We start from the raw sequence: 20,623 nt of genomic DNA on the forward strand, positions 1-20,623 counted from the left end.
AAGTGATTTTTTTTGTCTGAAAATTAAAGGACCGCACCAGCTTGGGTCATTGCCAACTACCCACCCCACACTCCGACCACACGGTTTGCATAGCAACATGAAACACTTTTTAAAATCTTCTCTAAAAAGTGTTTTGGGTGTTATTTTACTGCAGCAATATACCATTTGTTATGCAAATAATAAAATAAATGACTGCCATTTTGCAGCACTGAATGATTTTTTCGGGTTTAAAATGGTGGGGTGGGTGGGACATCTGGCAACAGAGCAGAACTTCCATAAGGGGAAAAGCACTATGGAAGCAGTCCCCCCCCCAAAAAAAACATCAGATCAAAAGAGATTTAACAAAGCATGGAAGACACATTGGGGGAAATGTGCAACAAAGTAATTTCAAAGCTTGCCAAAAAAACAACACCGAAGCAAAACAGGATTTCATTTGCAACCAAAGTGGTAGCAACAAGTCTGTGTGGAAGATATCATTGTCGGTCTCCACTGTTCTCTCATCTGAAGGAAACGAAGCCCAGTTTCATAGCTCTTCAAATATCACACTGACTGAGGAAGTGGGAAAAGCATAACAATATGGTAAAAGCAGCATGAGCCTCTCAAAAATTATATCTCCTGCCCACTACAGATGCTGCCACCATGGCTGGTTGGTGTATCTAGTACGTAGAAGTGTCCAGCCTTAAAAAGCTATTGAAGAAAATTTCATAGCTTTTAACACCCACTGATGATACATATGTAGCTATTAACAAGAGTCAAGGTCTTCTCCACGATAGTAATTAATGAGTGCTAAATATATTAGTTTTGTTTATTTCAAGATTTTTATCTCATCAGTCATCGGGCAGACAGTTTACTTGTGTCTCACCATAAATCGAAACAGATATAAAACACAATAAAAATTAAATGCAGCAATCAAAACCATAAGCTGCATCTGTTTTCTTAATTAAAAACATTATATAAAAGCTAATTGTATTGTTTTGTTGTTATAAGTGTTGTAAACAAAAGGTCTGTATTCCCCCCCCCCCGGCCACTCCAGGGCGGAAAACACTAAACCACCAAAGGGAGCAGTCAGACTTGAGTTTCCTTTTATTTTCTTTATTAATAAAGGGAGACGAACTCAAACTCACATTCCACACAACCTCCATTTATCACCTCTCCCCAGCCACAAGATCCCTGCCCCATTCCCTCATTGGTCTAGGTAGTTAGGACTCACAATCTTTCAGACCCACCCCAACATACAACTCCTTGACATGACCCCTCTCCCTTCATCATACATCATCATAGATTATATGTTAATTCTGATTAGCAGTTTAAGCATTCAAGGCGTGACAGCTAATATTCATGAAATCATTAGGCATGAGTACTTATTAGTGTTTATGTAAGTCAAGGCTCAAGTGGTTAAGACGCTGAACTGCAGGCTGTGGAAGGTCAGTAGTTCAGCAGTTCAAGACCCGGGTGCCGCAAGACGGGGGGAGCTCCTGTCTCTAGTTCCAGCTCCTGCCAACCTAGCAGTTCGAAAGCAAGAAATTGCAAGTAGATAAATAGGTACCACTTCGGTGGGAAGGTAACAGCGTTCCGTGCGCCTTGGTGTTTAGTCATGCCGGCCACATGACCACGGAAACTTCTTCGGACAGCGCTGGCTCTTCGGCCTTGAAACGGAGATGAGCACCGCAACCCTAGAGTCGGATTCGACTGGCTTTCGAGCAAGGGAACCTTTACCTTTAAGTCAAGGCTATTCCTTGCCATCCACATTCCTCTGCCCCTCCCTGTCATCTTTATCTCTAGTTTGCTACTATATCGTTTGCTCTTCATACAGGCCCATAATCCTGCCATTGTTTTACACAGTTACAATGGCTCCAGCTCATCATTTTAACTATTTACTTCACTTAAAACCACAAACTGCATCTGTTCTCTTAATTAAAACCTTATATAAAAGCTAATGGTATTATTTTGTTGTTATAAGGACCCCAGGTTGAATGGAAAAACAAATTAAAAGAGCAGGCAAAGCTGCTGCTCTATGCCAGGGGAGATCATTGATCCAAGATATCCTACCTTGACAGACAGCACTGCTCTCTAATGCAGAGGATCTTCTTTCCCAGGCCAGTTACCGGTACTTCAGAGCCTTTTACAGACGTATCAGGGGACTGAACCAATGCTCTCTCTAATCTGTGGAGTCTTGTGAGCAAAAATTCTACATTGTGAGCTACTGGCATTTACAATTGTGAGCGAGCGATTTGGCTACTGCATCAATTAGTCTGCCTGGAGCCATCCTTCCTAAGCTAAGACAAAAATGTGTGAACTAGAGGCTAAAAAACTGTGAGCTTGCTCCTACTAACTCAGCTTAGAGGGAACACTGGACTGAACCAAGCTATATGGCATACATGCTGAACATGTTTTGTGCCCACGGAGCTACAGTCCTTTCTGTAGGTCAGTATTTGACCCATGAATTACATTTTGCCCTACCAGTATTCCAAGGAACCCCTCCCATTCTGTCCTCTCAGCAATTTAATGCCATTCAATATTTCACAGATGAAAACAGGAACACCCCCCTAACTGCCCATTCTGACACCAAGGATCCTGGCCCAAGCTTCCCTTCTCCATTACACATTACTTGAAGGTTCTGCTGCATTTCTTTATTCTGAAATAGCTTCGCTGCATTGTAATGCTCGAAAGAGTGATTCTGGAATCTATCACCACTTCAGTTATAACCCTAACCTCTAGCGTTGCCAGCTCCAGGTTCGCAAATACCTGGAGATTTTGGAAAGAAAATTGTAGGCTTCAGGCTACTGATTTCAAGATTGAAAGAAAAGGTGTTACCACAGACTGGTCACAGTCACTTCTCAGACGAAGCTCTTTTGGGAAATGGGAAAAAGGTCAACACACCCCGTCAGAATAGAATGTCAATCATATGGCTGTGCCTTTTATTAGGCAACGTGGGAATTAAACTGTTGGACTTTATTTTGGAATGGTGTGCCTAGGCATAAGATACTGGACTGTATATATAGTGTTCTTAAACCCACGTTGCTTTGGTGTTCCACTTCCTGAAACTGTGTCTCCTTATAAGGTTTTTGTATGAAGAAAACTATGTAGAAATGTTTAAAATAATAATTTAGTTTTGTACAGCACTTGGATTGGGTCCTTACAGTGAGCTATTATAGGTGCTGGTCTATTTGTGGTTGTATTATACCACCTGTAGTCTGGCAACTTCTCACCTGCCTGGCTCATCTTTACTACTTCCACACTAGAGTAGCTTCCACAATACAACCAGTGTGGGGTAGTGGTTTGTTTTACTATTAGGGTTGCCAGCTCAGGGTTAGGAAATACCTGGAGATTTTGGGGGCGGAGCCTGGGAAGAGCAGGGTTGGGGAGAGGTTGGGACTTCAGTGGGGTATAATGCCATAGAATCCACCTTCCAAAGGGGCCTTCTCCAGGTGAACCAATCTCTGTTGCCTGGAGATCAGTTGTAATCCCAGGAGATCTCCAGCCACCACCTGGAGACTGGCAACCCTGTGTACTATGAATTTGTAGGCCTAGGGTTGCCAGGTCTGGGTTGGAAAATATCTGGAGACTTTGGGGGTAGATCCAAAAAGGGGGGGGGGTTGGGAGAGGATGGTACAATGGCATAAAGTCCACCTTTCAAAGCAGCCATGCTCTCCAGGGGAGCTGATCTTCAGGGGAGAGCCAGTTTGGTATAGTGGTTAAGTGCACGGACTCCAATCTGGGAGAACCGGGTTTGATTCCCCACTCCTCCACTTGCACCTGACTGAATGGCCTTGGGCAAGCCATAGTTCTGATAAGGGCTCTTCTTGAAAAAGAGCAGTTTCTGTCAAGAGCTCTCTCAGCCCCACCTACCTCACAAGGTGTCTGTTGTGGGGAGGGGAAGGGAAAGGAGTTTGTAAGCCGCTCTGAGACACCTTTGGGTAGCGAAGGGCGGGGTATAAATCCAATCTCTTCTTCTTCTCCTCTGTCAGCTGGAGATCAGTTGTAAAAGCAGGAGATCTCCAGGCCCCACCTGGAAGCTGGCAACCCTAAGGCCTGGATTCAAATCCTTCTTTGAGTCTTTCAGAGGAAGGTGGACTAAAATGTTATAAATTCAATAAATAAAAAATATAGTGATGCCTCTCTCTCAGCCTAATCTACCTCTCAGGGTTGTTGTGTGGGGGAAGGGCATGGAAGAGCCATTGCACACCTAAAGAAATGCACAATAAAAATATAAAACTAACGAAGATGGACGTGCAATTCTACCTGTTTTCTTATTCCTTTTACTGCCCTTAGGACTTCCGTATACCCGGATCAGTACGAAAAATAAGAAAGTGGAAAAAGCTCTGCGACACTCATATTTTCTCGGGGTCTACTCTTTAGTTCCCCTAGCAATCGCGACGAAGGAACTGCAGTCCTCCTACACCGTAACACGCTGAAGCAGCAAATGACACAGAGATACAACTGACAGCCGTTAGGGCAGTTGGGCTAATTTGGCCACGCCCCCTTCCTCCAGGCGGTCATTCTGCAAGGAGATGAGAAGCTAGAAGGGCGAGGAAATACGGCTGGCTGTCAGTCTCCTTTTATGATGTCACCACGCCAGCGGATTGGTGGAAGTCTTAAGTCACAGGGTCTCGGTAGGCGAGGCAAGTCACAGTGGCGACGTATCTGCTTGTTGAGCCCATTCAAACCGGATGGCGGGAAAGCCGGAGGTTCGGCTCTGAGGTAATGGGAGGGGTTGGTCGCGCTAGGGGCGGAAGCGGGGGTTGTGGCTTCATGGCTGAGCTTGTGCGTGTGGCTGAAGCCCACCCCGCGCGTGTCACTCGGGGGTCGGTAGTAGGGTGCTTGGCTGGACCGGGGAAGTGGTTTAAGTAACGTTTAGAGGAAGATGTATTGGAGCTAATATTTGCCCGGCTGTGTGGTGAGGGCACTCTGCATATTCTTATGCGCACTTTCTGCCAGTATTATGACTAATAATGACTGTCTTGGGTTAGGACTGGGGAGACCTTGGTTCGAATCCCCCACCCAGCAATGGAGTTTCCTTGGGCTGCGTCCAGTTGCAGTCTCTTATCTTACTCTAACAGGGCTGGTTGTAAAGCCGAAATACAGAGGGGTGGGGAAAGAGCGATGCAGCTCCTTAACTGGAAATGTGTGCAATGTGATCTACTTTTGAGCCATAGCTCCCTCCTTTTAAAAATATTTCCTAGAGCTGTAGGTCTGAAAGCCGAATGAAAGTTCTCAAAACTTGCTTTGGGTGTTAATAATTCTGCAACATCTGTAAAACACACAGCTTCTTTTGCAGGTCGATTGTAACGATGCTGAAGTTTAAATACGGTGCACGTAACGGTGTAGAAACAGGCATGGAGTCCATTGCCAGTCGTGCTTCTCGACTTAACTTGCTGTTTCAGGTTAAAAGTTTATTTATTTATTGAAATGCTTATATCCCATCTTTCCTCTTAGTTCAAAACTGTGTAAGTGTACGAGTTTTTCATCAACATCCTGTGGTGCTAAAGAAGCAATATTTTGTGTGTGTAAATATTCATGACAAGTCTGATTTTAGAGTTCTGTATTTCTCTTTCAATTAAGTAATTGGTGGTCATGGGGACAAATATTGGCCACTTGTGCCATCTGCCCTACACTGCAATTTCAGAGGTATGGATGGGGTAATGTCTGTGACAGTGGGAATTCACAGAAGGTCATTCAAAGAGTGGCCCATCTAGATTTGATTACTGCTACTCTTTTCTCATTGTTGCCAGCTAGGGTAATAAAGTGACTTTCAGTGCAATTCTATGTGGAATTTCTCTGTGTAGTAGCCTAATGATCAATGCAAGTTATGTTTTCAGGAAAACCCAATTTCTTTCACTTGAACATATACAACTTGTCCAGTACATTAGATCCCCATTCCCTTTTTCCAAGGGTGCATTTGATTTCTGAATAATAGATGGTCTTGCTGGAGGATGGCACTCTTTCCTTGTTTGCTGGTTTACCTTTTTCAGTCACAGGGCAGTTGGTTTTGAATGACTGGTGTAAAGGTTAAGGTCCCTAATCACAGCACTAGAGTGACAATAATTGGAGGTGACAGTAGAAAAAATTAAGTTCCCTGAATGATTTGCTGTAAAGCAGGGGGAAATATTGAATTGCTTTACTTGGTTTAAAGCAACCTTCTAGAAAATTAATTTCTATAACTTATAAGGATGTTATCTTCCTGTTTTTGTCTGAGGCTCATTGGTTCTTGCCTTTGTTACCAGGGTAAGCTACCTTCTGTGGCACAACAGCAGATGTCTCTACTTTCCAGAGAAGGCATCTTGGACTCCCTAATGGTGTTTTTTGAACAATGCAGCAACCACACTTTAATGAAAATGAAGCATGTGGACAACTTCATTAGAAAGTGTATGTTTTTCTCATTTTTTTAGAATATAAAAAAATGCAAGAGCAAATTTGTTCTTTGAAGAGCTTGTGCTAAATAATATTGCTGTAGTAATAGGAGTCAGTGTTCCCTCTAAGCTGAGTTAGTGTGAGCTAGCTCACAGTTTTTTAGCCTCTGGCTCACACATTTCTGTCTTAGCTCAGGAAGGATGGCTCCAGAGCAAACTAATTTATGCAGTAGCCAAATTACTTGCTCACAACTTTAATGCCAGTAGCCCACAGAGTAGAATTTTTGCTCACAGGACTCCATAGCTTAGAGGGAACATTGACAGGAGTGTGTCTGGATCTCATGCATGCTGTCTCCTTGCCCTTCTATTCTGTGTAGGATTTATGTACTCAAATCGTTGAAAGTCTGTTGAAGGTGGTGGCTGTGGGGTCACTCCAGCTGGGCTCTGGCAGAGGCCTCAATGATGTAAACAGCAGTACTGTAACTTTAGCCTTTATTTTCGCTAGTTGAGGACATTGGAAAAGATTCAGATATGGTAGGTAAAGATAAAGGTTCCCTTGCTCGAAAGCCAGTCGAATCCAACTCTAGGGTTGCGGTGCTCATCTCCGTTTCAAAGCCGAAGAGCCAGCGCTGTCCGAAGACGTTTCCGTGGTCATGTGGCCGGCATGACTAAACACCAAGGCGCACGGAACGCTGTTACCTTCCCACCGAAGTGGTACCTATTGATCTACTTGCAATGTCTTGCTTTCGAACTGCTAGGTTGGCAGGAGCTGGAACTAGAGACCGGGGGCTCAATCCATCTTGCGGCACCCGGGTCTCGAACGCTGAACTACTGACCTTCCACAGCCTGCAGTTCAGTGTCCTAACCACTTGAGCCACCGCAGCTCCTCAGATATGGTAGTCAGTACCTAAAGCAGATACTTAAGTATAATAAAGAGTTAAATGGCTAGAAAGATTGCCTAAGCAAGGTTATACTTCTCTTGTTGGCCTGCAAGGTGAATCTGTAATATCGGAGCTACTGAAATGTATTTTCTTTGAAAGCCTTTCCTTGGGGACTCTGAATTGGGTGGGAAAGTGGCATAAAAGGTTTTCAGTAAAAATCAATAAACATCTACTCTGTATTTAGGAAATTATTTTTGAGGGAGGGGCTGGTGCTACTGCCAAAGCAGGTATGAGCCAACTCAAACTAGGATGTCTCTGAAAAGAATTCTGAATGGTTGTTTTCTGTTATTAACAAAGCCATGTTTTAAGGCTGCTATTGCTTAATTATTCACTGAACTACTTACTGCATGAGTAAAACTGAATGATAAAAGATTAATACCAGAGGAAAGGCATTGGCAAAAGATTTGTGAAACCTCTTTTCAAAGGTGCAAATGCCACTGATGCAGGTAAACCCTTTTAAGTCCATTGACTTCAATAGATTTAAAAGCATATATTTCTGCTTAAGATTGCATTGTCAGGGCATTAGAACTACAGGAGTGAACTTCAGCATCAGGAATATTTTGGGATATGAGAGCAGAAAAAGAAAGGGATGATGGAGTGAAGTGTCAGAACATTAAAAGTAAGATCAACGACCTAACGTAAAGAGATGGGAAGCTGATACAGGGCTGTGAAAGAGGTCTTGATGTTTGAATGACAAAACAGATGAACAAACTGGCAGCAGTGAATTGGACAGAAGAGAGAATGCAGGCTGAGAAAGTTAACATCACTTACATAAAATTCTGGGCAACAACCCATTTTATTCCTTAATATTACATGCTTTCCCTTGCACAGATTCAGATTCAATAGCAGAGTTCCGGGACCTTCAGCCCAGTGTGAAGGACTTTGAAGTCAGGAGCCTGGTGGGACGTGGTCACTTTGCAGAAGTGCAGGTAGTGAGAGAGAAGGCAACTGGTGACATCTGGGCCATGAAGGTGATGAGCAAGGAGACTATGTTGGCACAGAATCAAGTATGTTCCCTTCTTAATTTTATACCCTGCCAATTGCTCATAAGTTTTTAGGAGCGCTGAGAATTCTTTCCCTTATCAGACTATGTAAATCACAGGGGAAATCACAATGTATCCTGAGCTTGCTGTGGTGTTAGACCACTCTTATTATCTTACCATTACTTCTGGGGAAGTGTGGTAAGCAGCATTTTGGGGAGATCAGTGTACTGTGGTGAGATTGGGGAGGCAGTGGAGTTCTGTTCTGCTGACAAATGCTTTCCATTAATGCAAAGGACCATGCGATCCAGTCCTTTGACTCTATGCATAATTGTCTCTGCTGTAATAACAAAATGCTAAACCACACATGGTTTGTTTTGTTTTTAAGGATGTAGTGATGATTTATATTTACTCCTCCTAGGTATCATTCTTTGAGGAAGAACGGAATATATTATCTCAGAGTATTAGCCCTTGGATTCCACAACTGCATTATGCATTTCAGGACAAAAAACACCTTTATTTGGTGAGTTTTTTGGCTGGCAGGCCCATTTCAGGTGGGAGTGATAGTTTTTCACCTTCATTGTATGTAGCTGACTGCTGAGGACTGTTGAACAGCATTTCAGTTGTGCTGCATTCACTTCAGAGCCATTACAGAGAATGGCATATACTTGAGTCTAAGAACAAGAGAATGCTTGAAGGGACTTGTTTTTTTCAGCCATACCCTTGTTTAAATGTTTTAAAATGTTGACCTTTTAAAGAAAGACAAAAATAAAACAAAACTGAAGTATCTTCAGGCCTTTATAGATAAGACCCCCTCCCGCAGGGCTCTTTTTGTAGCAGGTACTCCTTTGCATATTAGGCCACACCCCCGTAATGTAGCCAATCCTCCAAGAGCTTACAGAGCTCTTCTTACAGGAGCTACTGTAAGCTCTTGGAGGATTGGCTACATTAGGGGTGTGTCGCTTAATAAGCAAATGAGTACCTGCTACAAAAAGAGCCTGCCGTGTGACTGAGAGTGGGATTTTGTTTTTGTGGACTTCTGCTATGCCTTCTTGTTTATGCAGAAGTGGAAATTCCTTTACTGAAATAAATTTTAGCATTGATGTAGCCTAGCTTGAGCCTAGCATGCTATGTGAATGTGGAGGTGGGGAAAGGAGGAGGAGAGGAAGAGACTACTGGAAAACTCATTAGATCAGTAGAAGCTAAGTTTGTGCACATTTTAATTGCATTTGTTGCATCTGAATGCAGCCAATGTGTCCACAATCCTATGCTTCAGTTTTAATGACTGGATTGCAAAAATATACTAATTTTTAATTATAGCTGCCAATTCTTGAGTCCTGTTCTGTGACTCTTGTTAGTCAAACACATACAGAGAGCTGTATATACTTTGGTTTTCATCATCAGTCATCTGTGAAGCTGAATATATTGTGAACCCTTTCTAAATCTTAAGTTCTCATGTATTTGTTTACACTGCATGCTTTTGATGGTCCAGCAGTTTCCATCAAGTCTGGGATGTGTTTGTGTGTGTCAACTGTATGCAGGTTATGGAATATTATCCTGGAGGAGATCTACTGTCACTCTTAAACAGATATGAGGAACAACTTGATGAAAACAGTGTTCGGTTCTATCTGGCAGAACTTGTTCTGGCTGTGCATAGCATCCACTGCATGGGCTATGTTCACCGGTAAGTTCTTCCATTTACCTCTGATAGACTTAATTGGGGATCAGGAATAATAAACTGAAACTTATTTTATTTTTAGATGACATAAGCAGTTTTGGAAAGCAATTGGTATTCTTTTGTACCTGCTTTTGGAGACAGCAGCCTTAATGTAATTCTAGGATTTCTGTAGATCTTGGCTGGAACCCAAAGAGACACTTTAAGTATCACAAAGGGTTTGAGCATGCCCAATAGAACAGCATACCCTATTGCTGTGTTGTCTTCATTGCTTTTGAAACTCTCTTGATTATAAAAAAAACCATTTCTCAGGGCATCAACTCTCAAGCTAATATGATATGTAGAAGATAATTGAAATGATTCTGCTGTGGGCTACTTCCAGTTGACATTGTGTTATCTAGATAAAGGGTTGGTGCAGACTTAAAGCTCATGATTACTTAAACATGCTTAATGGAGTGAGACTGGGCCACTGGGCTGCATGCATCCCAACTTTTACCCAACTGTTTTGAGGTTTTTTTTACTGTGGTTAAGACTTTCATCAGCACCACATATAGCTATAGTTAGTTGGGGTTTGCTGTTAACCAGTGTTCAAACCACCTTCAACCTGGTTGCAAACCCTGGTTAATATTGGCAATGGTTATGTGCTGTGTGGGGTTGGGATTTGCAGGCAGGAGGTGTTCCTGAACTCCTGATATCTTCCTTCTGCAGTACTGAGCCTTGAAAATATAGAAAGTTTTTTGTTTCAACTGTTAGCACTGCTTTCTGATATATAGATCACATGCTTTTTGAATGAAAGCTGGGAATTGTCAAAACAAGGTGTGCTTTAACTGTTCGTTGTAAGAATAGTTTAATGTTTCCTAATAGCTGCATGTTGCATTGTCCAGAGCTATAATGTAACACTGGTCCATTCCTTTTTGTTTGGCTCATTATATGGTGTTGGTAACTTGCATACACCATCTTTCTCTGAGGAAATCTCTGTATCTTTAATGCCTGAGAGTGAAGTAGGAAGAAATGCAGATACATTAGCTTAGAATGTTGAAATTCTGGGTACAGTTGAAACGTAGATCCAGATTACTTGGGCTTGCTTGTTTCAATCTTCAGTGGATAAGGGTATTGTTATATAGGTTATTACTCCTGCTTGCTCTGGAAGGTAGATGTGTAGCTGTGTAGATGCGGTTTTGGCTTGCCTTTTCCTGTGAGATAGGGATACTACCACTTCGGGCCCTGTCTGCCCTTAAGCAACAGGATTTGGTCTGGAGCTCCAACTACAAGAGGACTAATCCTGCAGTGCCAGGCACCAGCATACATTGTGTTTCTCCCCCTGCCATCATACTTTCCTTGCAAGCTCCCAGCTTGTGCTGTTGACTTCTATAAAATGTTATGGGGCAGGGAGGAGGTTGTGAATGGGTTAAAGGTGCTATATTAATAATTTTTTTTTTGCTTACTTACAGAGATATTAAGCCTGAGAATATAGTCATTGATAGAACTGGACACATCAAATTGGTGGACTTTGGGTCAGCTGCCAAAATGACAGGGAACAAAACGGTAATAAAAATTCTGGGCTGCCCAGATGGTATGCAGAAAATAAAAATTTATAACTTGGCTCTTGTGGCTCTTGTAATTGTCTCTAATTTTATGTATATTAGTAACAGGACACCAATGTCTTTACACAATGGTTCTAATATTAACTTGAGTCTTGTTCTTCTTTTCAGTAGAAGACTATTGTCAATTACTTATCAATTTCTTGAGTTCTTTTTCTGTGAGGGGAGTCTTCATTTTTCTCTCCCTATATCATGTAAACATACTAATTTATGACAGAAAGACAATACTTAGTCTGCTTCAGTATTTTCTTTGATAGGGTTCCAGTCAGCAAGCACAAAAGTCTGTTAGAAGTCCTCTTCTTGTCTGTGTGGTATACTGGTTAGAGTACTGGACAAAGGCTTGGGAGACCATGATACAAATCTCTTCTTTGCTGGATGACTTTGGGCCAGTCACTCTGTCTCAACCTACCCTACCTTACAGTGGGTTGTTATGCTGCTCTGATCTTGTTGGAGAAAGGGGTAGGATAATAGTGTAGTAGATAGACAGTGAACTGAGATGTAATACTGTATTTGTTGCAATTCCAAAATGGTTTGCGGTAGAGGAACTACTAACAGTGCTGCAAGAAGATAAATAAAATGTTCCTGTGATGCTGATGTACCCATCTATAAAGGAGAATGCCCACTGTTTGTTTCTTAGACTAAATGCTCTGGTCTTGGCCTTTCCAAATGGCTGGGGGGGCAGTATGCTACATCTGCATCAGGTGTGACTGGATTCAATCACTCTCAATGCAGAGTTGCAGTAGAAGCTTCGTAAAAAGAAGTTGCATGTTGTACCTCTATGTGATTTGCTGCTCTGGGGTTGCTGCCTTCTAGTCAGAAGTCATACCTAGTATAGTGACTCATAAAGATGCACAGGGGTTAATGTCTGCAGGCAAATAGTCCAAAGAATAAAAATATATCTCTTGAGATGCAAGAGTGAAGTATGTATGTCTAATTTTGATTTGTAAAAAAGCATGCCTGGACTGACGTAGGTTAGAGTGGCTGTTCTCATTATCTAGGGCCAAATAAACTGCCCAAGAGGCATACAAGTATATGACACCAGATTTAAAAAAACTATACAGAGAACTGTTCTAGGCAGCAAATTTAGTGACTGATAATCCTCTAGCAGAGGTTTATCTTGAGAAAGTGCAAGCTTTTAAAATCCCCTACTACCATGTTAAAGCATGTTGTAATTATTGGTAGGGATTCTCATTTATGTTTGTGGTTTGTTTTAAGACAAAAAAGTGATGTTAGATATATAAATACATATTCCTAGGTATTTATAGATCTGATGAAAGAAGAAAACAGCAGATAGAACTAGTGACTGCTCTGGTTCTTTAATAACAACCCTGCTAAATTAGGATGAAACTGAGATGGATAATTAGATAGTTGAGATCTTGCGGCTGGTGAATAATAGTCTTTTTGATTACTGTTAGAATTGTCTTTTGTGATGGTAACAAGTGCTTCTTGATTAAACTAATGTAACTGATATGATCTGATATGGAGATGAATATTATCTGATCTTGCAGTTTCATTTGAGTGTTCTAGTCTGAGTTCTTTAGTGCAAATTATAATTATGTATATTAAAACAGGGTACATTATTAAATTCTTTTGATAAGTTTTCTTTTTAAAAGGCTATTTGGAAGTATTTTCCAGTTAAACTAACAATTATTGATGAGGGAATTAAGTAAATAGATTAGGGTTTTTCAAACTGTACAGAGTTCTTTGGAAGCATATTAGGAGTTTCTCAAAGAGAATCTGCATGTGGCCTATTACAGACAGGACATGGGCTGGAAAGCAGCCTTTAATCTAGCTAGCAAATGTTGAACCATATTTCTCTACAGTGGGTGAAACTGGTTAATTTGTGCAATTAATGAATATAAGCAGTGAGGGAAACTAAAACACTAATGAACCCTAATCATCCTCTTATTATGTCACAGCAGTGTCAGCCACAGTTATCTATATTTAGATTTTTATTCCACACTTTTCTCCCCAATAGGGACACAAAATGGCTTATGACAATCTATGACAATCTCACCCTGTTCCCTCCCTCATGCACAGGATTCATTCTTTCTTCTTCTTTCTTGCTGAGCAGCCCCTTTACCTCTTTTCTTCTTATTTATTGTCTATGGCTGTCCCACCTAGTTGCTTTATTTTTTATATATTGATGACGCTGGCACAGCCCAGAGACAAGGGGTGGTGGTGGAAGTCACCTGCTAATATTATACTCCTGTAATGGCACACAAGAGGCTTTTGAAAGTTCAAAAATAAACAAAATATTTTATTTAACTTGGAGGGGAAAAGGTCAGGTGAAATCAGAGGTAGGATGTATAAGGTGAATAGATGATAAAACCTGAGGTAACTTTGTAATCACATTAACTCCAGATAATATGTTGCCAGCAAGTAAGTATTTTTGCTTTTCCACAAGGTCTTTGAAACTTTGAGGAGAGAGGCTTTCTTTTCAGTTTCTGCTTTAACTCACAAGCATAGGTTTCTGAGTTTCACTGACACTTCATGTTTAGAAGGCAGGAACGTACATCCAAGTTCCCAATAACCTTATATGCTGACCCTTCCATCCTCAAGTGAAGACCCATAATTTGGTCTACAGCCTAGCGGCTCCAGTTTCTGTGCCTACCATATTAAACTGCTGTGCCATCTGTCTTGTTTATAGCTCAGTTTAAATCTGTTTTAATTATTTATTATAGATGCTTTTATGAGATTATGAGCATTATTAATTCTTACTGTGAAATGTTTTAACTTTAGTCATCCACTCTGGGCCCGTTCGTGGGTAGGGCAGAATATAAGTCAACATTAATAATAAAAATAATGAATAAAATATATACAGCTCAGGGATCACTCCTCTCTTAAGAGTTATCTCCCTTTTCACTGGGCAGGGATTAGTTCTCCTTTTTTGCCATCAAGTCAAGCTGACTTCTGGTGACCCCTAGTGGGGCTTCAGGGCAAAGGACATTCAGAGGTCGTTTGCCATCGTCTGCCTCTGTGTCATGACCTCGGTATTCCTTGGAGGTCTCCCATCCAAATACTAGCTAGGGCCAGCCCTGCTTAGCTTCCGAGATCTGACGATATAGGGCTTGCATGGGCTATCCAGGTAAGGGTGGGATTATGTCTCTGAACTAAAAGGAATTTCCCTTTTTTGGCTTGAATGGGGATCCTCATTGATCCACCAACTCCTTCTGCCACTTTCCCAGTCCCCAATCAGGGCTCAACTGTCTCTTCTTCAACTGTCAGTTCCCGACTGTCAACTCATAAGTGATGCTCTTCATAGAATTCCGTTTGAAGAGCCTGTCACTCAAAGTTTCTCAGACTCAGTGAGGCATTAACCCTTGACAGTCCATCACAACATCATTCTCTCCTCAGTTTTATCCTCCCCAACAGCAGCTGTTTGAGATAGGATATGCTGAGCGAGAGTGACTGGCCCAAGGCCCCTCTGCAAGCTTCCATAGCAGAACAGAGATTCAGACCTGGGTCTCCTCTGACACTTTGACCACTGCATCATGCTAGACAGCAGTCAGTCTCTGGCGCAGTAAGTTCTTTACCATTAGTTGGTTTTTGTTACTCATCACCTTTCTGATGTGTTGTCCTATTCTACCCCATTTCTCCTTCTGGGCCAAGGACTGGTCAAATGCTGTGCCAAAGTATTCTTATCTGTATTTTTATGATTCCATAGACTGGGGAAAGTGATGCTTTCAATTTACCATGTAATCTGATTTCAAAATGGAAACTGAAATGTTTCAGTACTCATTTCTGAGGCCATTACTTCTGGAAAGTAACGAGGACAGAACCCTGAAACAAAATGGTACAGAAATAGAATATCTAGCAAGAAAAGGCAAACATTTAAGGTTAAAGTTAAAAATCATTGGAAACTTATCACCACAGATTTTAGACCCAGTGTTTGCTGACATGTGTAGGTAGGTAACTACTGAAGACTGTCTTAACCTATTAAACAGGCTTTTAAGCATGAGAAGCATTTAATATTATTTCTGAATCACTGACACTTAATTTACACTTCCTGTATGTTCATCTAGCCAGTTTGGTGTAGTGGTTAAGTGCGCGGACTCTAATCTGGGAGAACCAGGTTTGATTCCCCACTCCGCCACTCACAGCTGCCGGATGACCTTGGGCAAGCCATAGTTCTGTCAGAGGTGTTCTTGAAAAGAGCCGTTTCTGTCAGAGCTCTCTCAGCCCCACTCACCTCACAGGGTGTCTTGTGGGGAGGGGAAGGGAAAGGAGTTTGTAAGCCAAGGGTGGGGTATAAATCCAATCTCTCTTCTTCTTCTGTAATAGTCTGTGGGTGTGAATGAGCAATCATAAATGTGACTCTCAGTTTTTGGACTTAGTCAGTCTGGTAACTATGTCTAACCAGGGAACGTGATAGATGGGGGTTGAGAGAGAATTTCGGATGCTGACCTACAAATTTGTTCTGAAGGCATGCTTCTAAAAACTCTAGGTTGAGTGCATGATCTGCAGCCAGTTTATTGAATGTTCTGCAGGACTTTAAAGGGAAAAAATGGAGCTGAGTGTTTGCTTTTGATGCCCTTTCAGAAAATGTGTGCATATCTACAGTGTAAATCGTTGTCCCATGCACAGAGTTCTGGTGGCCAAATAAGAGAAGTGGGTTTACCTCCTGCAGTCATAACAAATATACCCCAAAGATTTTGTCACATTCTCTGTTGAAATTGAACACTGAATCTAGCAATCTGTTTGTGCAAGGATTCTAGATCTTCACTGCTTTCCCTCACAAAACATGGGAAAGTTGACTCCTGGGTTTGTGGCCCATACATGGAGTAATAGCTATGTGACTCAGAGGGTTGAAGTGAGGAGGGGGAAGGGGGCAAAATAACTCCTTCTACAGTAGGCAAAACTCTGCTCACAGAAGAAATAGTTTTGCTTGTGAAAGAGGCAGGAAAGGTGATTTTATTCTCTTCATCTTCTTTGCGGCCTGCTGACCCATGTGTCCACTACAGTAGGCAGGTGCCATGAGTTGAGGAATCAACTTTTCTGGAGGTGGAAATGGCTGCTAAGGCAGGGGAAAGCAGGGAAGATCCATGACCATCAGTGCCTTCCAAGTATGGATTGGTAGATCCAATCTACCATCTTAATATCAAGATATTTAAAGACTTTAAATGTAAAAGCCAGCACTTTGACTTGCACCTGACATTTATTTATTAAAACATATCCTGCCTTTCCTTGTGGTTCAAGGTGTCTTACAATAATAGTTAAAAACATTTTCGGTTTAAAACCAAAACGAAAACAACAAACCCCAAAATTTCTCTTCCCCTCCCTTAAATGATGCCTGCCAGTTCAGACTCCCTCAGAAACCCTGACAAGCAGGAAGGCTTTGCAGCATCACCTGAAAATGTCCAAGGAAGCTCCCCTCATGTCTTCTGGGAGCCTATTCCACAGAGCTGGAACCACAATGCAAAAGGCCTAGGCTTTGCATGATGCCATACAACATACATGCATGATGCCATACAATAGCCAACAGATTGTTGTCCGATGACTGTTGTTGGCATACAGGGACATATGGAAGGAATCAGTCCTTCAAAAATGTGGGTACCAGGTCATGAAGGGCTTTAAAAGTTGTAACCAGCACCTTGAATTGAACTCGGAAACAGACTGGCAGCCAATGTAGTGTTTCAAAATGGGCAACATATGCTAGCCCCTGGCAATAGTCAGGGTCAGTGTTCCCTCTAAGCTGAGTTAGTGTGAGCCAGCTCACAGTTTTTTAGCCTCCGGCTCACACATTTTTGTTTTAGCTCAGGAAGGAGGGCTCCAGAGGAAAGTAATGATGCAGCAGCCCAATCGCTCGCTCACAACTTTAATGCCAGTTGCTCACAAGGTAGAATTTTTGCTCACAAGACTCCACAGCTTAGAGGGAGCCTTGATCATGGTGCTGCATTCTGGACCACTTGTAGTTTATGGGTTGTCTTTGAGGGCAGCTCCCACACAGAGCACGTTGTAGTAATCCTACTGTGAGGTTACAGTAGGCTGAATCTAGATAACAAGAGAGTTGGCGAATGAGATTTAGTTGACAGGAAGTGCTCCTGGCCACCATGCCAGCCTGCTTTTCTTTTCTTTTTATATAATTTTTCTTGATTTCCACTACAAACTACAAAACTAAAACTACAGAAGAAAGTAACAAGGTACTTTGATAAGCTATTCATACCCAAAGACATCTACATGTTAGTGGTTATATTCAGTTATTTAAATTCTAATTAAAGTATTCAAATAGAAAGAACAAAAAGGCATTTTTGGTATTATATCACATCTGGATGATAATATGAATTCATTAAATGTCAACATAGGCAATCTCAGATCTTCACTTAGGTTTCTTCTTGTCTTTACTTTTCTTCTTCTTTTGCCAGGGTAGATTTACTTTAAAGGTTCTGGGAACAGCGTCACCTAGATCAGAATCAGAGTCAGAGTCAAAAATTTCACCCAAAGACACGGAAGTAGCTGTAGAGGATGAACTATCCGTATCAGATTAGTGTTTGCTGTTTTTTTCCGTTGCCTTCCCTTTCTCTGCTCCCTTTCTTTGTTTGGTTGGGGTTTGTTGTTGCTTAAGAAAAAGTTCTGCTTTTAATAAAGAGTCAATCTTTTCCTTCTTCTCATTGAAGTTGAATATAAGTCCTTCCGGAAAAATCCATCTGTACATTGTTCTTTTGAAGAAATGCTGTAATATTTCTGTATTGCTTCCTTTTCTTACATAGTTCATATGGAACATCTTTCAATATTTTTATCTCTTCTTCTTGAATGTTAACTGTTGTAGCTGTGGATGCTTTAAGTATTGAGTCTCTTGTTGATCTTTTTGCAAATTTCACAAAAAATTCCCCTAGGAGATTATTTTTTAACAAACTCTGAATAGGTTCTGTAAATCATATCAATATCTGCTTGTATTGATTCAGGTTTGTTATTAATCAAGGGGGCCATGGCTTCGCTTATGATTTCTCTTAAGCTCATCCTTTTTCTCTGGAACCCCTTGAAATATCAGGACAGAGAGATCTTTCGAGTTGTAGCTGTAATAGTTGTTGTTTTTCAGAAGTTCTTTCTTTTTCTGCAATGTCCATTCTTTGATCTATTTCTTTGGTCTTGGTTTCAACCTTTTTTATCTTTTTAGCTGACTTCTCTGATTTGGCTGTAGTTTCCTTAAGCTCTTTCTGTAAAATATCAATTTTCTGATTGAGGTTCGTCAGCTGGTCCAGCAGAGGGCGCATGGCTTCAGAAATTGCAGTGGCTATCTCGCTGGTATTTTCTGATCTTGTGACTGGTGATGCTGTGCTGGTATTTCCTGCAGAAACTCTGCCTTTTTACCCCCACGCTGAGACATTGTTTATATTTTGGTAAGAGTTCGTAAAAGTTCTAAGATTTTTCTATGATGTAGATAATTAGTCCAGATGTATTCCACTTTAAATAGGGTGTTTTTTTAATAGCTTAAGCCTGGCATGCTTCTCTTTTACACTGAAGTTTTGCTGCGGGGTAGGGTTCTTCCTCCACGAGTTCCCCCCTTTTCTCTATGGAGCTACGCCGTTTCGCTATATCAATATTTGTTCCTCCACCCTCCTTGTATATGTCTTTCTTTTGGAAACTTAACTCACTGTTTCTTTAATCGCTGGGTCGTTTCGCCACGTAGATTAATCTTTTTGTTTAAGTCCTTGTATGCTCTGGTCTGGTAACGTCTCTGAGCACCATTATTGGTCTCAGGACAGTGGGACCTTTCAGAGCAAAAAGGAGCTCACTTCTCCAAGCTGGAACTTCAGGAGCGGCCCCTTCAGCACTCCAGGCTAGAAGCTCCCACCAAGAGCTTCATGGGGAGGTCAAGACTGGCTGATCCCCCTCCTTGCCGCCCCGATGCGAATCGCTCCCAGCGGAGTTCGATGGGGTGCGCTCGTCACAAGTCGCCGTCAACTGGAAGTCTGCCAGCCTGCTTTTCAAGCAGCAAGGCAGAATCCATGAATACCACCCAAGCTCCTAATCTGCTCTGAAAAAGCTAACCACTCCATCTAGGACAAGTGGATTAAGTTTCTCTAGAATATTAGCCTTCCTAATCGATGTTACCTCTGTTCTCTCTCAGCTTCATTTTGTTCTGCCTTAGCCACTTGACCACAGCCTCAAAGCATTGGTTCAGAACCTAGATGGAAGCATCTGGAGGCTTGGAGAATGAAATATAGAGCTGCATGTCATCGGCGTATTGATGACACCCAGTCCAAAAGCTCTGAACAATCAATCCCAAAGCTCTGAACAATCTCTTTTAGCAGCCTCAAGAGCTTTACCAAGTCACACCTCTGTGAAGGGTTGCAGTAGGTGTACCAGCCTGAGCTGCTAAAGGAATACCTTGCAAGGTACAGATTTGTCAACAGACCTGGAGAAAAAGTCCTATTCCTTTAATAGGGGTTAATTGGATGTTATTGACCAGGAGCCATTGTTCACCTCCATGACATAAAAATCCATTTCTACACATGAAACTTCTGTTAAATATCCTGTGTCTTCTCCAGGCCTGTTGGCAACCTTAGCCAAGCAGCTCTCTTTGGCCTGCCTTAATATTTCCACTAATTATTTTCAGTGTCTTCAGAGACTCTGTCACCATATGTCTGCATCCTGGACTCTGAGTAAAGAAAATCTCAGCCACATCATTATGTTTGCTAGCAACTTTTCTGCCCTTATGCCTCAGTTATATTGATTGCCATTTAAAAACTGGGGCAAGCATATTCTGTTCATAACACTTTGACTTAGTTAGACCATGTTGCAAGTGTCAGCAAAATTTATTGGTTTTAAATTTGTCATGATGTGCCTTTGACTGGAAGGGACTTTTTTCAGCTTTAAACTTTAGCTGTACTTATGTCAGCTTCTGTTTTTGTGCCATTAAAAGACCTCTATCTTCATTAAGCTTGTGTTTCAGGACTCTGTCTTCATTAGATTCTGAGACTGGTATCTGAAATTGGTAGGGGAATGTTTTTACCTGTCATTTTCATCGGGAGATGCAATTTTAAAATCACATTTCAGGTAAACTGACAGTGCCAGTTTCCCAAGTCTATGGGACACAAAACAAGAATTAGGACTAGCAGCAGCTTTCTAGGCC

General features: G+C 41.6%; 1 protein-coding gene across 2 annotated transcripts in view; it reads left to right on the forward strand.

Annotated features, from left to right (window-relative positions):
- Positions 1-5,291: 5,291 nt before the first annotated feature.
- The window catches only part of CIT (citron rho-interacting serine/threonine kinase), a 144,577-nt gene continuing 129,245 nt past the window's right edge, over positions 5,292-20,623 (forward strand). For both annotated transcript variants that reach the window (XM_015425327.1, XM_015425328.1), the window contains exons 1-6: positions 5,292-5,384; positions 6,225-6,366; positions 8,123-8,298; positions 8,693-8,794; positions 9,813-9,955; positions 11,398-11,491. In XM_015425327.1, the coding sequence (XP_015280813.1) occupies positions 5,292-5,384; positions 6,225-6,366; positions 8,123-8,298; positions 8,693-8,794; positions 9,813-9,955; positions 11,398-11,491 (750 nt within the window). The remainder of the gene's footprint in view (positions 5,385-6,224; positions 6,367-8,122; positions 8,299-8,692; positions 8,795-9,812; positions 9,956-11,397; positions 11,492-20,623) is intronic.

Source organism: Gekko japonicus, unplaced genomic scaffold (assembly GCF_001447785.1).
Source record: "Gekko japonicus isolate JY-2015 unplaced genomic scaffold, Gekko_japonicus_V1.1 scaffold135, whole genome shotgun sequence".
Lineage (NCBI taxonomy): Eukaryota > Metazoa > Chordata > Lepidosauria > Squamata > Gekkonidae > Gekko > Gekko japonicus.